This window comes from Poromitra crassiceps, assembly GCF_964638095.1.
Source record: "Poromitra crassiceps genome assembly, chromosome: 6".
In the NCBI taxonomy this organism is placed as follows: domain Eukaryota; kingdom Metazoa; phylum Chordata; class Actinopteri; order Beryciformes; family Melamphaidae; genus Poromitra; species Poromitra crassiceps.
Window position 1 is genome coordinate 50973195 of NC_139627.1, and position 17475 is coordinate 50990669.

The following is a 17475-nucleotide window of genomic DNA, read 5'->3' on the forward strand; positions in this document are numbered from 1 at the left end:
CGATTTAGGCTTTTATTAAGATATGAAGTAATGTAATTTTACACGAGTAGCCCACCCTTAAGTTACCGCAACACAACAATAGAGATGCATGAAATAAGTCACGCCCATCACGGGGGAAATCGCTCCGTTCACTCCCATAGACCAGCGTCATTTCCTTGAATTAAACATAGCTAAAAGCTGTTGTGTGGTGGGCCTGCGCACACAACAAATGTAAAAAATCGCCAGTTAAAGTTTTTTTGTACTCCTGAGCAAAACAAGGAAGCCATTGTGAATTGGCGAGAAGAAAAATGTGGTTCTAGCTGTCAAGGAAGTAAGTTGGCGTCTTCATCTTCCGTATACGATCTTTTGGTGCAACACGCAACCATGCACGTGACATAGGAGAACGCCAGGATCGGAGGGGGGGGGTTCTGTTTTCCCCCGTTTTGGGCGTGGTTTCTGAATGATGACGCGCTCCGCAGTGTCTCTATGGCGCACGGCTCTCATCTCTTCTGTGCTGGCTCTCTGGGCTCTGCTCATGACCGACATGAACGCGCTTCTCCGGCGGGCAACGTCATGGAATACGTAAGCAAGATATCATGGCAGCCATGCTCACTTCGCCTTGAGCCGCATGGTCACGGAAGTAAAACCCGGAAGAGAAGCGTCCCCACGAGAGCTTCATGCGCCACTGAGCAGCCTCCGTTCAAATGAATGGGTGGGCGTGCCCTAGACCAGGGGTTCCCAACCTTTTTTGTGCCAAGGACCGGTAGACACATGGACCGGTTGTCAATTTTAATGGTTTTAGTTACATATATATTTACTCACCAGGTGGCGACGAAGGGTAAATAACAGCCTTTTGTGTTGTACTGTATGTAGCCTATACAGTATTTATGTTTTTGTTTCAACTACAAACATAAATAAACATCAACTTGAAACTATGTTTCAACTACCGCACACAGCCTATAATATTATAGCCTATGTTTATTTAATTTTTTTGGACCGGCTCGCGGCCCGGTACCAAATGCGTTGCGGCCGGTACCGGTCCACGGCCCGGTGGTTGGGGACCACTGTCCTAGACCTAGAGAACATACATACCATTGATCCACTTTGCATCAGGATCATGCACTTGGAAGTGTCTTTGAAACAGGTCATCCAGAGTCAACGGAGAGCCAAAGGATTTACCAGCATCATCTGCAGGGGGAACAGAAAACAAATCATGAACACATTCAATAACTAATGTACAAGCAATCAGTTATAGATATAAGCCATGGTTCTCCGATTAGCACGAGAAGTGTCTAAGCTGCAACAGGGAGGAGGGAGGTCAGAGGTCAGCCGCCCGACCCCCCCCCCCGCCCCCATCCCCTACACAAGCCACTTTGAATCATTAATAGTATCAGTATCTCACAGTGACCCTGCATTACTTGATATCAGATCGAGACCACATTCTGCTGTATCGCCCACCCCCACCATGCAGCCCCCCCCCCCCTCCGTCTGCTGAGAGCAGGGACTGTATAGGGTCCACTTTGGGCCCGTTCTCACTCGTCTCAGAGCCTCGCTTTGCCCAAAGCGCCCATTGGTGACCTCCTCCTCCTCCACGCTCCGCAGTGCCTATGGCGTTTTATGGAACGCAGCATGGGCGGACCGTTGGAAAAGCACTCTGCAGCTGCGGGTTCAGGGAAAGGTTAAGCACGCCCTCAGGCTCGTCCAGTTAGGAAATACGGTAGCACCGCCCAGGGGACGGTAGCAGAGGTTGAGTTAGACTTTCTCTTTATCTGTCATTTTGACAGACAGGGTCCTAAAAATGACTGTTTGGGTGGGGGGGGGGGGGAACTGGGGGGAATAGCATGATCACGAACGTGAGCACGAAGCATGAGAATGAGCATGAACACCCTCCTCCCATCATCGCAGGAGGATCATCATCATCATCATGGAGCCAAACTTTAATCGTGTTTGTTGTATCAATAAATGTTATTATGAAGAACCAATAGCCTCTCCTGATTTAAATGAACGCTGACCATTTTCGCTGTGCGCACCTTTTTAAATTAGACCAATTGATGGAAAGGTGACTGTGACACTATCCGAGATCATTATTCTGGGGCTGTGGGAACAACTTGTATTTCCAGTGGGAGCTGATAGCACTGTATGATATGAAGCTCATTACTGATGTACAAAGCATGAGAAAAGATCTTTCATCTTGATTGATTTGAGAAAGAGGTTAAGAGATGCTAGATACCGTATATATTTTTTAAATTAGTGTTTGCGCGATACAATGCATAAACACATTTCAATCGTGACAGACCGGTTGGTAGGGTTTAACAAGATACTTTATTTAGCAAATGGCATGCATGGCAAGTACTTTGCCGTATGACTCCATTGTAAGATTGAAAATCATTTTTGACCATTCAGGAATTGGGGGGGGGAAACCCTCCAAAAATACATTAAGACACCAAGACTGTGAGGAACACCATAGAAAAATTCATGCTGTGATTTGGTATCAAAGAATTGTATTTCTCTGAATTTAGTGAGCAATTCTGTTCTGGAAATTGCTCAGAAACCCCCTTATTGTCAATATACCTATAGGAACGCCATACATCCCCTGAATGCTATAGAGGTCACAATAGCTCATTTTATACAGTGATGTCAAATTTCAAAAAATGGTCTCACTACAATTATTACTATGGGGACTAACATCATCCCACATTAATACAATTGGGCTCCTTGAATCCACAAGAGTCTCAGCTTTACAGTCATACCCAATTCATGGAATTCCAAGACTGTTTATGGTCTCCAGTATGCAGAAATATTCAAATAGGTGAAAATAACACATGCAAAAACTGTGTTTTCTTTATTTTTTTATGTTTTTGTTTTGGCATGGGATTAGCATAAAGTCATATGGATTTTGCAAAGAGGGGGGGGGGCATGTCCCCTCCTGTCTCTATGGAAATTCCACCCTTGATGCACTCAAAAGGCAAGTGATTTCAGTCTCATGTTTGTGAACAGATGTGCGAGCCTTAGAGCCATGAGACTCACCTCTTGACAGAAGAACAATGAATAGTCCGATGAGGGAGAGCACCACCAGAATAACCAGCAGAGAGATGACGATCCCCTTCCAGTTCCAGTTCCTATCTGTCCCCACATCCAATTCCTACAGAGAAGTGAGAGAAGGAAACAAAGCATCTTTACTTACAACGTTTGAAAATACATTTGTAAAAGTGTGACACCTGCTCCTAAATGATTAATCGCACAAAATGAAAGCACATTAACTTTCTTCATTGGTTGACCAAATGATTATGCTTACAGAACAGATCCTCAAAAGGACACACATGCACACACACACACACACACACACACACACACACACACACACACACACACACACACACGTGCACACACATTTTTGTGTGTGTGTGCTTGTTACCCCTTAACAAAGCGACGCCCCCAACACAGGCTCCAGAGTGTATTCAACCACACAATGATTCCCCCATCTCAAATTATTTCATTAGATTATCATAGGGGGCCAAGAGGCTGAAAACGATTGAGTATTTCATAAGAAAATAGGGCCAGGTTCAGTTCCTGTGCGGCTGTCCCTGCCGCAGTGTCCTTGAGCAAGAGTACTCCCCCACCTACTCCAGGGAGCAGCAGCTGAACCCCAACCAGAGAGGGAACAAAGACATACTGTATTTCCCCCTGTGGGGATTAGTTACTATATCAAAGTGAAAGTGTCGATTGTGCTCTTTATTAGGTGGACTTTTTATAGCGTCTTTGTTTAAAACACTCCTAGAAATAATGTTTTATCCTTTCTATAAACTCTATACTCCCTTGTATTTGTGTTTTGTTTGTTTATGTTATAATGTAAAAACTTGTCTCATCTGACATTTTAGGCTATCTGATGAACTTGGCTGGCCTGTGGTTTTATGTTTTATCTTCACCTTGCTTTTATCACTGTTTGTTTTGATTTGTTTGTGTGAAGCACTTTGTAATATTTGTTTTTAGAAAAGTGCTATATTATCATTATTACCATTGCATGCACGGACATTTGTCCTACATATCTCTAATCTCCCAGCTCTGGTAGGCTAAAGCAAAGAAAGGTCTAGCAAGCAATATTTAAAGTTGAGCTGAACCCAAAAATGACTTTTCTTTTCTTTTATTTCAAATGCCTGGGTATGCAGTGCACCTATTTAATAATGTATGCCAAAAAAAAAATCAAATTTCTTTAGTTTTTCACACTTTTTCACATCAAAAGTTCATTTTTCAAGATTTCATTCATAACAGTAATCTACAGTTTGCTGACGTCACCTAGTACTATCAAATTTCTACCCCATTTCAACCAATCATATCACGACATCGCAGCTGTCAATCAAATCTTCATTTCAGGATAATTTTCTCTTCCAAATGAAGGAGAAAATGGCGCCTAGTGCCTGTCATCTGACAGAATTTCTAGCCCATAAACTAACTACTAACATGGCAAATTGTATGGAACATACTAAATAAATCAAACGGTAATGTCTGAGAATGCAAATAAATGTAACTGGCTCATTAAAACTCGCATTCCTGGAATATTGTATTTACCGCAATAGCGATAATGGCGCGCGCCTGAGAGCCTGGTTGTCAGGGGTCGCCCCTCGGAGATTCCAGGCGGGTGGGCAGCACCCATGCATCGGATTGTCCGCTCGTTCCACACAGAAGTAGCTGGCTGCCTGGTACTCGGCGGATCCCACTCGCGTAGCACGGCAACATGCTGAATCCCACTGATTTGGGGGTGGAACACGCCAGGATTGGCCAATGCCAAAGCCAGTCCCCAGAATTGTCAAATCAAATCATCGACATGCTACTATGACCCGCCTCTCAACCTGTCATCTCAGACAAGTTATGTTTTCAGTCTGAAATGGACTCCAACCCATGTGCCACTTCAGCAATCAGTTTGACTTTAAGAATTGAATTGTATTAAATATTTGAATTATTTCAAGTGCGGTTGTCATAATATGTAAGTCTACCCAAGTGTACCCAAGTATTAGTTGGTCCCTAAAGCCAAATGTCCACCAGATGCGGTACTGTACGTGCCCATGTAATCTTGTCAGCCGTAACCGGATCCGGCAAAAATAGACCAGATATGAGTCTATTTTTTCCGGATCTGCTTGTTTCTGACCAGATTAAAAAGGTGAGTCTGTTCCGGCAGCCATACCAGAGCTGTATGGACAGGGCTGTAGTGGTATAAAAAAAGGGGGGCATCTGGTTAGTGTAGAGGCAAAACACTCGCCTACCACCGCAGAGACCCGGGTTCTACCACCGCAGAGACCCGGGTTCTACCACCGCAGAGACCCGGGTTCTACCACCACAGAGACCCGGGTTCAATTCCCAGCAGCGGCACCCCTGGCTTGGACAGACGTTCCTACAGACACAATTGGCCTCGTCTGCGGGTGGGAAGCCACTGGGGTATGAGTCCTGGTTGCTGCACTAGCGCCTCCTCTGGATGGTCAGGGTGCCAGTTTGGAGGGGAACTGGGGGAGTAGCGTGATCATCCCACGCGCTACGTCCTGCTGGTGAAACTCCTCACTGTACCGGAGGAAGCATGTGCTAGTCTACAACTCTCCTCAGATCAGCAGAGGGGGTAGAGCAACGACTCGGACAGACCCTCGGATTCAGTTGCCACAGTCTTCTTGAGGTTAGCCTATCCATGTTAGCTTAATAAGCAGACTAACGTTAACTAGGCTATAACAGCTAAGCTAAGTAGCAGTGAGGGCTCTACCAGTTTGTACTGCACGCAGATTGAAAATAAAGCCATGTACATTCTAGTTTTGATATCGGCAATATGGCAAATGGCCTAAACTCTCAAATTGTTGGCGTATCCCTTTAAAACAAGCCCATCATATTATTCTGTAGCCTAAACTGTTATTTATTTAACTGATATTAAAACTAGGGATGGGCATTTCTAGCAAAAACACTATTCGAAATTCGCTGGCCAAAGTCGACTTTTAATCGAAATTCGAAAATAAAAAGAAAATGTAAAAAAAATAAAAAATGTAATTTTTTTTTTTTTTTTTTTTTTTTTTTTTTTAGTTAAATGTTGCATTGTCTCCCCTGATTCTAAGTATAGTCGAATCGCTTGGTTTGAGCAAGTAAAACAATTTTTATAAGCATTTTAAGCAAGGTTTATGGAAAAATTAATGGCGGATGAAATCCCATGAAGAGGGAGAGGTTGCTTATAAAAATTGTTTTACTTGCTCAAACCAAGCGATTCGACTATACTTAGAATCAGGGGAGACAATGCAACATTTCACTCACAAAAAAATAATAAAAAAAAATAATCAATAAACGAATTTCGACTTTCAATAATAAAAGTCGACCTTGATAATAACAACGATTATTCGAAAATTCGAAATTCGATGCCCATCCCTAATTAAAACGTAATGTTTGATCGTTGGTTACGGATTATTGGACTTCACCATTTCAAAGGGTCGACGGAGGATACCACCACCTTTATTAAGGGCCGGGCCGATAACGGCAAGACTTCACTGGCCAAGAACAAACAAACAAACAGATCAACAAACAAATGAACAAGCAAACAAACAAACAAACACGCCCTGAATGGATAGAAGTAAAGTTGAGCTGACAAAAGTACTTTTTGTTTAGTAGTGCCCTAAATTCTACCAGTAGACTATTGTGCAGTCATTATGTTGTAGAAGTAACCTGAATGTTTAAATCATAGAAGGGAATTCAAAATACTTCATTGATTCCGTTTACTCTCCCTATTTCTCTCACGATCACATCCTTTTTTCCACCCCCTAAAAGTTGGACAATCTAAAGAAGAAATAAAGGTTACTATCAGCTACCCATTCATGCTTTATATATTTAGATACTGTATGTCAACTCCCACCACTTATCCTGTAATTTAAATACTCGTCTGTAGGAGTTGGAAAAACACCACCACCTGGGACAGGGACAGACAGGGGAGAGGACACAGCGTCTTCACGGCCCTGATGGATGAGGTTTTGGGACAGAGGCGTTCCATCAGTCCACCTGTGGTGTGTGCCTCTACGCCCCTGACCTCCTCCCCGGACGGGCCAGGGCCATCACACGCTGTGGCCTCTCCCATCAATCCAGACAGAGGAGAGTGAGCCAGGACGCAGGGCGGACAAAACTGCTTATTGGAGTTTCTTTCACATTTTGTGTATGGTTCAAATCAAATTAAAGTTCACCCAAAGAATGAAAATTCACTCCTTATCTACTCACCCCCATGCCGATAGAAGGTCGGGTGAATTTATTTTAGTGCGCAAAACATTCCCACAGATTCCCAGGAAAACCGTTATTTTCCTAAACAACTGAAGTATGTGGTGACTAGTGGCACAATCGTCTTTGAGAGCCCCGACACGCCCACTTGGAAAGATGTTATTTAGCCCATCGTGTTTCAGCCTAAAAGCTTGCTGTACCCACGTAGCTCGGAGCCACGTCCATGTTAGCGTGTGTTTCAGGCTAAAAGCTTGCTGTACCCACGTCGCTCAGAGCCACGTCCATGTTAGCGTGTGTTTCAGCCTAAAAGCTTGCTGTACCCACGTAGCTCGGAGCCACGTCCATGTTAGCGTGTGTTTCAGCCTAAAAGCTTGCTGTACCCACGTCGCTCGGAGCCATGTCCATGTTAGCGTGTGTTTCAGCCTAAAAGCTTGCTGTACCCACGTAGCTCGGAGCCATGTCCATGTTAGCGTGTGTTTCAGGCTAAAAGCTTGCTGTACCCACGTAGCTCGGAGCCATGTCCATGTTAGCGTGTGTTTCAGGCTAAAAGCTTGCTGTACCCACGTCGCTCGGAGCCATGTCCATGTTAGCGTGTGTTTCAGGCTAAAAGCTTTCTGTACCCACGTAGCTCGGAGCCATGTCCATGTTAGCGTGTGTTTCAGGCTAAAAGCTTGCTGTACCCACGTCGCTCGGAGCCACGTCCATGTTAGCGTGTGTTTCAGGCTAAAAGCTTTCTGTACCCACGTAGCTCGGAGCCATGTCCATGTTAGCGTGTGTTTCAGGCTAAAAGCTTGCTGTACCCACGTAGCTCGGAGCCATGTCCATGTTAGCGTGTGTTTCAGGCTAAAAGCTTTCTGTACCCACGTAGCTCGGAGCCATGTCCATGTTAGCGTGTGTTTCAGGCTAAAAGCTTGCTGTACCCACGTAGCTCGGAGCCATGTCCATGTTAGCGTGTGTTTCAGCCTAAAAGCTTGCTGTACCCACGTAGCTCGGAGCCACGTCCATGTTAGCGTGTGCACCCGTCTGAACTGGCACCAGCTCGAAGGCATGTACGTGTACAACGCATGTGCCACTAGAAGTATTTCCAGAAGAGGTGGAAAGAGTACTGAAATCCTGAAGTACAAGTATTGTTAGTGAAAGTTAACTCAAGTACAAGTAAAATTACTTGCCCAGGAAATTACTCAAGTAAGAGTAAAAAAAAAAGTAGCCAATTTAAAAGTACTGAAGTAAAAGTACATTTGCATTACATTAAAAAATATATATATTTTAATTATTTACCATAATAATTAAATTTCACACATCCAGCACATTACCATTTAGATTCGGCCAGGAATGCTGGTGATTCTCTCCTTTGCCAGACGAGCTAGAGCTGCTAGCAGCAGCAGCAGCGATATCACAATCAGATACATTCATATGGCTATAGGCACTTTTCAGAGAAACCTTTTTGAGGCGGTGAAGCAGGAAGTAAAAGCAAGTGTAAGCAATAACATTAATGAGGGCCCTGGCACTGGAGAATGGAACCATCATTAATGGTATTGGTTATACCTGCTTTACTTCCTGCTTTACCACCTCAAAATAGTTGCAAAACAAATGTTTTATTCCTTTTGTTTCAATGAATCTGGTCTTACGCTGTATTTCTCGTGCCATTGTTTCAATAAAGTATTCAATCAATCAATCAATCAATGCTGTGAAATGGGTCTATTAGTAGTGTCAAATGAAACGGAGATTTCTAAACTAATGTGATGATGGGGATAATTCAAATTGTGTGGGTCCTCTACACCTGTCTAATTCAATTGCGCGATTGAATTTAATCGCCACTGTACTAACGAGCCACCCGTTTGGGCGCCCTAAATGCAGAAGTGATTCTGGACCTGTTAGCCAGCGGTCCCAATGCTACTTGTGCTGTTTTGATATGTGCAGTGTGCAAAACAAAACAAAAGTGTATTTACTCATTTACTCAGTGTACATTTACAAGTACTCAAGTAGTCATGTACTCATTTAAATTACTCGAGTAAGATTAAAAGTATAGCATTATAAAAAATACTAGGTACAAATACAAATAAAAGAAACGACTTGTACAGTACTTGAGTACTTTCCACGTCTGATTTACGGTTTTCTTCCCTGAATTTTTGGACAGCCATCCTCTGGTGAGAAGTTTGCACACCTGGACTGCATCCAGACGGATCCAGATGAAGACCACATGCATGTACACACCACTGCCTTGGAGCTCGTGCACCCACTTCAGACGGGGTGCGTGCACTGCTAACATGGACGCAGCTTCCATGGTTAGAAGTTGGAAACCCTCATTAGTGTTTTTCTTGCACCTGAGATGATGATGATGAGATAAACTTTATTGTCCCCTGGGGGAAATTAGTCTTGGGCAAAAAGTGCATATAGCCACATCCCGGCTTAACAAACAGACCACATACAAACAGTCAACAACAAAGAACATAGAGACACTCCGTAATTGCACTAATTTCAACAGAGGAAGTGTAACCAAGACATAATAGTTGCAAAGCCCCATTGCATTATTTATTCAACTCAAACTTTTCCAAGATAACAAAAAAGCAAAGTAAAAATACTGAAAATCCCTGTCAGCATCACGTGTGCCGAGGGTTGTATTGTACAAAAAGTCTACTGTACATAGACTGTGAGGAGAATTCAAACATTATTACCTCTATGAGGTAGAATAGTAAAAGAAGAAGAAAGACCACAACCAAAACTTCAGAGGTAAAATTTAAGATAATAAAAGAATAAAAGTCCTAAAATATAAAAACAGTCAAATAAAAGAGCATAGCAAGAGCTTAACCAAGAGCATAAGCTACAATACCTCCTTTCCTAGAGAACCTCCACCTATCATCCTATGGGATACTACAAGGTAGGGCTGGTTGTTTGTTAAGAAGTGCAATAGAAGTTGGGAGGAAGGAGAGCTTAAAGCGGTTACTCTTGTATCGACTAGCTCTGTAACGTCTGCCAGAAGGTAACAAATCATACTCAGAAAATAAAATGTGTGATGGATCCTTCAGAACTCTATCTGTCAGACTGATCACCTTTTTCTCAAAGATGGTCTGAAGAGTTAGATGTTCTTTCTTACCTACAGTATCACTTTCATGGCTGTTTTTACCATTTTTACAATTCTGGATTTGAGATGGACAGTGAGAGTGCCGAACCATGCAGCCATAGCATATCTGATAAGACTGTGTTTATCCTGCCTTTTTGACACAAAATGGCCCGCGCGAAAAGGGTCTATTGGGCCGCTAGGCAGCAGGCAGCTGTTTGAGACACAGCCTCTTTGATAAACTAGAGGCAGTTATTGTGTAACAGACACATCGGGTTGAAATGTTATTTTCTCAGGCAGGAACATCCATTGTTCAAACATGACAGTTATTTTAAAGAATCGCTGAGATTTGTGAACAATCTCCCGTGAGCTTTGTAGAAGCAACACTTTGACTGATATTTGTTTATGGCAAAGGCAGGCAATCTCCAGAACTAGACAAACAAAAAACGTGCATTTCTACTGTACACCATTTCGCCTGTCTTTTGAACAAACTAATGCTGCCTACACACTAGAGGATTTTCAAATCTTAACCGATTTTAAAAACATGAGAGACCACAGACATAAGGACAATTTCATCAGATTTTAACATTAAAATCGCCTGAACGCACACACTAGACGATTCGGCCAGACTGCGAGACCACACACCAGCCGTTTGAAGTACCGACTCACAGCGATTCCAGCAACTAGACTGTAGGCTGTTTATATCCCACAAAACCGCAATTTTTTCCCACAGACAACAGCAGATGGCTCTCCAAACATGCACCGAGCGGCGGGTCCACTTCAAGCAGCGCGGACACCCTCGCAAAATGAGGGAAAACAACGTCCTGTCTGAGAGCTCATATTACAGCATATCTGCTCCCTTGAAGCAAACCGCTCCGCTCGGCACATGTTTGGAGAGCCATCCGCCGCTGTCCACCCTGTTTGAGGCTGCTGGGGAGAGAGGAGCTGCTGTGGCACTGCTGTTGCTCGTTTGTTGTGAGCGCAGCATTAACATCCGGGTATGACGCGTCGACGCGTCCCGGTCTGCTCGCTCTCATTGGCTATTGCGGGTTCCGTCGGGAGACAGCCATCGTAAATATCAAACATGTTTGATATGCCCGATTCGAGATCGGGCAGGCTCCGATTCAATCAATAATTTATTGACACCAGACACTTGACAATTATTTTGACAAAAAATCGGTTGAGACGAGCCTCGAATCGGGCCACGCCCCCCCCGAGGGGAATCGGGCATTAAATCGGGCCTTTTATCCTCTAGTGTGTGGGAGGCATAAGCCAGTGCTCTTTAAAAAATCCTTCCTCACTCAGTATGACGAGACTTGATGCTGACGGATGAAAGGCCTTCCTACACTTTGTCAGATGTAAGTTTCTATCTGTACAATGCTAGAGGAAAGACAATTATAAGAAGTGCAAAGGATAGTAATATTCAAAACACTGCTTGGTTATTGTGTGACTAAAGAACAAAAGTGTGTGTGTGTGTGTGTGTGTGTGTGTGTGTGTGTGTGTGTGTGTGTGTGTGTGTGTGTGTGTGTGTGTGTGTGTGTGTGTGTGAGAGAGAGAGAGAGAGAGAGAGTACGTGTGGGTGTGGGTGTGTGTGTGTGTGTGTGTGTGTGTGAGAGAGAGTGAGTAAGTGTGTGTGTGTGTGTGTGTGTGTGTGTGTGTGTGTGTGAGTGAGTGAGTGAGAGTGTGTGTGTGTGTGTGTGTGTGTGTGTGTGTGTGTGTGTGTGTGTGTGTGTGTGTGTGAGTGAGTGAGTGAGTGAGTGTGTGTGTGTGAGTGAGTGAGTGAGTGAGTGCGTGCGTGCGTGAGTGAGAGAGAGAGAAAGAAAGAACAAACTTCAATATTAGACAAGTCAGCGCAAGGCCAAGGACTTGGCTTCAGTTGCTGCAACTCACTAGGAGTGCTACCACTGCCATGTCACATGTTGCAGCTGGCTCATAGACTCACTGGGAGTGCTACCACTGCCATTCCACATTTTTCTCTCGTTCCATCCATGGAGACTGACTGTAAGTCTAACGTCTTTACTTACAAATTTACAGTTCACTCAGAAACATCCTCTTTCTTTCTATTTACGAAAGATGGAAATGCGTGAAACTCCCCCGCAGAAACAAACCAGAACATAATGTGGAGTTCATAGCAGAATATCCCTGGGATCATACATGGCATGTCAAAGAGGAATTTATTGATGCTGAAAGATACAGTAGGTGGGATGCCAGTTTACCCAGCAGGCTTAGCGGTATAGGAGACTGTTTCTTGGAAGGCCCTCTAGGTTTGGTGCACCATGATCCCGCATGCCCACCCTGCAGAATCAGTCAGTCCCTGTAGTAGCTGCAGGCCGGGTCCAGGCCAAGTAGCACTGAGTTGAGCCTGCTACTAGCCTACTTCAGTGCTGAACTTGAGGAAAGCTTGGTCGAGTAAAGGAGGTATACCCGCAGACCAGGTCCAGTCTCAGTATGCCAAACTATCTCTATCTTCCTGACAGCCACACTGCACACCCCCTTACTTCATTCCCAGTGACTGAGCAGTGTTATAAATACATCCATCTTGTTTACAGAGCCGCAGGCAACTGCTAAACCATCTGTTTATTTATGGATCTATTTGCTTTCCAAGTCCTTTAATTGGGAGCATGATTCAAAGATAAATATCCCGGAGCCTTGCTGTGCACCCCCCCCCCCCCCCCCCTGATTCTACCCTAGCCCTTCCCTCTTAGACCCTCTTATAATTAAAAGTCCCCCTAGCTCCCAGTCATTCACATGCTGGATCAATCACAAGACAAAGACGTTTTCCAGAGGGAAGACCGGCCCTCCGCTCGAAATTTAACATCATTTTGCTTGTGTTCCCTCTGTTTTGTATAGCCTCATTAACCAGAGAAACCCTTATTATACCTCGGGGAGCATTATTAGGGGCCGGGCAGCCGCTCTTCTATTTGCCAATGTTGTTATTATTACTCTGCTTCTTCCTACGAGGAAAAATTGCCTTCGCATGCATGGAGGAGCGGGAAAAAAGAAGAAGGAAAAAATCACACTAGTAGGTCCAGTCTTATGCCAAACCTCAACTGGCATTGTGGGATAATAGTCCTAATGGTGGCGCTATAGCAACCGTCTAAAGTTTAAAACTTTGAAAATTCATAGCAAATCAGTTGTCTATGGCTTTGTTAGCCTGGTAAACCAGCCGGTCGGTCACGTGAACCCACATTTCATTTCGTTCTATACCATCTGGCCTCAACTCTGGGAGGAGGGTTTTCTGCAGAAACTGCAAAGCGGACGAGCCAATCAGCGAGCCGCCTCGTAGTTGACATCGTAACCGGCCAATCGGGAACGTCACGCAACAAATCCATCTTGCCTAGTGTCCTCTAGAGAGAGAGTGGCGTCAGCGGAAGGACCAAAATGCGAGACTGATTAGCCAATGAACAGCCAGGAATGGGTCTCGCGCTACTTTTGCATGCTAAAATAAAGCTGATAATGTAGGATTTGATTCAAGGGGGAAAAAAACCTTTCAGAGTACAACACAAACTGTCCATTTTGCTGCAACTCGACAGTGCTGCTTAATCCAGGACCTTACTTCCTGGAACTCTTGAGAGTGAAAAACTGGTCCATTGGAGTGAATGGAGATGTCTGCTCACGCCCACAGAGCCTGGTCAAAGGAAGTTGGGTAAAAAAAAACTCTTCCGACCGGAGGAAGTTTGATTATTCGACTGATCACGAGTCACGTGACACACCTAAACAAACTGATGCACGTGATTGGATAATTATGACCATCCCCCCTACTATCATGGCTGATTATTTCCCCTGAGTTTCCCTTTCTGTTTGGACCACGTTCACCCTGTTTGAAGCACATGCAGACAGGTATGGCGGAAGCATTTGGAAAATTGCATGTGTCTTAAAGAGACTACACAAAGGATGAATGCTGAGCCCATTTTGATCCATTACCGCCAACATTCAAGCACCAGCTTCTATTCAATATGCTGTTACTTGTAGGTGGAGGATCAGTAGCTGTGCAGAGGATCTTTTTGGATGAGATCTTTGAGTGGAGAAATGTAATCTTCTTATCTTGGCTTATTCTTATCTTGTCTACACCTGGTAAGCCATGTGCCCTGCATCTGAAGCAAAAGGTGCATCAGGAGAGGTGTGTGCGTGTGTGTGTCTGTCTGTGTGTGCGCGCGTGCATGTGTTTGCGTGCGTTTGTGTGCTTGTGTTTGTGTGCGTGCATGTGTGTCTTTGTGTGTGTGTCTGTGTGCGTTTGTATGTGTATGTGTGCTTGTGTTTGTGTGTGTGTTTGTGTGCGCGTGTGTCTTTGTGTGTGTGTCCGTGTGTGTGCTCGTGTGTGTCTTTGTGTGTGTGTCCGTGTGCGTTTGTGTGTGTGTGCGTGCTTGTGCTTGTCTGTGTGTTTGTGTGTGTGTGTGCGTGCTTGCGTGCGTGTGCTTGTCTGTGTGTTTGTGTGTGTGTGTGTGTGGCTGTGCTTGTGTGCGTGTGCTTGTCTGTGTGTTTGTGTGTGTGTGTGTGTGTGTGTGTGCTTGCGTGCGTGTGCTTGTCTGTGTGTTTGTGTGTGTGTGTGTATGTGCATGTGTGTGTGTGTGTTTATGTGCGTGCGTGCGCGTGTTTGTCTGTGTGTTTGTGTGCGCGCGCGTGTGTGTTTGTGTTCAGGTTGGTATGTGTGTGTGTGTGTTTGTGTTCAGGTTGGTATGTGTGTGTGTGTGTTTGTGTTCAGGTTGGTATGTGTGTGTGTGTGTGTTTGTGTTCAGGTTGGTATGTGTAGAGTCTCTCAGTGAGGCGGGGACATTAGGCAGGAAGTGACAAACGACAGTGTTTTCATGGCTCTTTTCTGTAGCAGATGAAAAGGTTAAAGCAGGTGTCGTGATCAAGATGGCGAGCCTTGGTCTTTGTGTTTGTCGGCACCCTACGCTACAGGACTCCTTGGTTATAGGGCAACACCATACATCCAAAATACACCAAATACTGTGCAGTGCTATCCCTATACTGGGCTGTCCAAGGAGACAAAAGATGTCCTCTGTGAAACCCGTGGAAGGTAAAGTATGTATACTTTGGGTGCAGACACCATTTGTCCCACTGTCTTTGTCCACGTCTATAGAGCTCATCAGTCACGTGATTTTTCGTGACGTCATTATTTGCCCCGGAAGTAAGTTCCACATTCACTTTCTCCAGAGATAGACATTTCGATAAATCCTATATAACGAGTTGTAAGGCTGGAACCAAGCCAACCCGTGACCTACTGAATCATGAGTGACCATAAAACATTCGGTTTGAGCAAGAATAAAAAATAACAACGGGCAAAAAAATCGATTCCAAATTACAAAGTTTCACGTCCAATCAGGGACCTGCCTTGTAGTTGACAATGTAAGCAGCCCAGAGACGTGTAGATAGAAGAGTCCCGACACCTCCATTAACTCCAATGGACCAGTTTTTTACTCTCAAGAGTTCCAGGAAGTAAGGTCCTGGATTAAGCAGCACTGTCGAGTTGCAGCAAAATAGACAGTTTGTGTTGTACTCTGAAAGGGTTTCCCCCCTTGAATCAAATTGTACATTATCAGCTTTATTTTAGCATGCAAAAGTAGCGCGAGACCCATTCCTGGCTGTTCATCGGCTAATGAGTCTCGCATTTTGGTCCTCCGCTGACGCCACTCTCTCTCTAGAGGACACTAAACCGGCCAATCAAGACAGTATGTGTGTTAACATTAACATTAGCAGAGTATAAACACAGCCATAAGTGCAGTTATTGCAGAAATAGACTCAATAACAACAAATAAACAAGATGCAGCAGCAGTGTTTCTCGGCGGAAAATACCTTTCCCCCCGCTCTTCCACGTGGATATGAATTGCATTTCACTAACGCTGATTGGCTGAAGGAGTTGTCTGTCAAGGCAAGTAGTCCCACCCACTGAAATGGCTGTGGACGGCTCAGAGTCCAGACTGATACGTAGAGCAAAACAAAATGTGAGATCACGTTATCACGATTATTTTTTTTTACCAGCCTAATAGTGAACTGCAACTCACTATCAATAGCATTATGACGCTGTACCGTTGCAGAAAGCGTAGTAGTAGTACTCACTTTCTCCATGCTTGTCTGGTTTGGTCACACAACCACTCAGGACAAGACTCGGCTGGAGAGAGCAGTATACGCCGTGCATCTAAAATCATCGGCTGTAGTCTCCCCATCATATCAGGCAACTCTCATCTGACACACGACCTCTTCAATCTCCTCCCATCAGGCAGGAGATACAGAAGCATCAAGAGCAAAACATCTCGCTTCAGAGATAGCACCTATACCTCCTCGCCATTAGACATCTGAACTTGCACTGATTCATTATGTTTGACCTATAGCACTTTAAACTGTATGTACAGTACTTTCTGCTGAATAAGACGCTGCTGGGTACTGTGAATGTTTGTTCTTCTTCTTGTGTTTAATGGTTATTGTTTACATTGTGTGCTGCTGCACTGTCTTTGTCTCTGTCTGAGAGTGAACCAAGACAAATTCCTATCAACTATGTTGACATACACTTATAGAGAGCCAAAGTGAACTTCACTTCCTGCTTCAGCACTGTACGAGGGATTTTCACCCGCCATTTATTTTCCCATAGACATTTCCTAAAATGCTTATAAAAATAGTTTTACTTGTTCAAACCAAACGGTTCAGATATATTTAGAAATGGGAGAGATCGCATAACATTTCACTCAGACCAAAAACGTAAAAAAAATGCGGGTTTAAAGAAAACATTTTTTCAATGCTGTTTTTTTTTGTTTTGGTCCGAGTGAAATTTTCTACGGTCTTTTTACTTGGTCAAACCAAATGGTTCAGCTACTGTATATTTAGAAGCGGGAGAGACCATAGAAAATTTCACTCGGATCAAAACTAAAAAAAACAGCATTGAAAAAATGTTTTCTTTAAACCCGCATTTTTTAACGTTTTTGGTCTGAGTGAAATGTTATGCGATCTCTCCCGTTTCTAAATATATCTGAACCGTTTGGTTTGAACAAGTAAAACTATTTTTATAAGCATTTTACGAAATGTCCATGGGAAAATAAATGGCGGATGAAAATCTCTGGTACAGTGCTGAAGCAGGAAGTAGGCGGTCACTTTGCCTCTATTGAATCTTGAATCTTGAACTTGACAGGAAAGAGCCATATATGGCCAAACATAGTGAGTTTACCATCCAGCGTGCTGCAGATGCAGAACTGCTTAGACAATTTTCCTCGCTGTTTCTG

The 17475-nt window shown here is 44.0% G+C and overlaps 1 protein-coding gene across 1 annotated transcript in view; it reads right to left on the reverse strand.

Annotated features, from left to right (window-relative positions):
- The window catches only part of LOC310778171 (inactive dipeptidyl peptidase 10-like), a gene marked incomplete at both ends in the record, with an annotated part of 193094 nt that overhangs the window by 80557 nt on the left and 95062 nt on the right, over nt 1-17475 (reverse strand). The window contains 2 exons of the mRNA XM_083638527.1: nt 1072-1167; nt 3007-3121. Coding sequence (XP_083494653.1) covers nt 1072-1167; nt 3007-3121 — 211 coding nt within the window. The remainder of the gene's footprint in view (nt 1-1071; nt 1168-3006; nt 3122-17475) is intronic.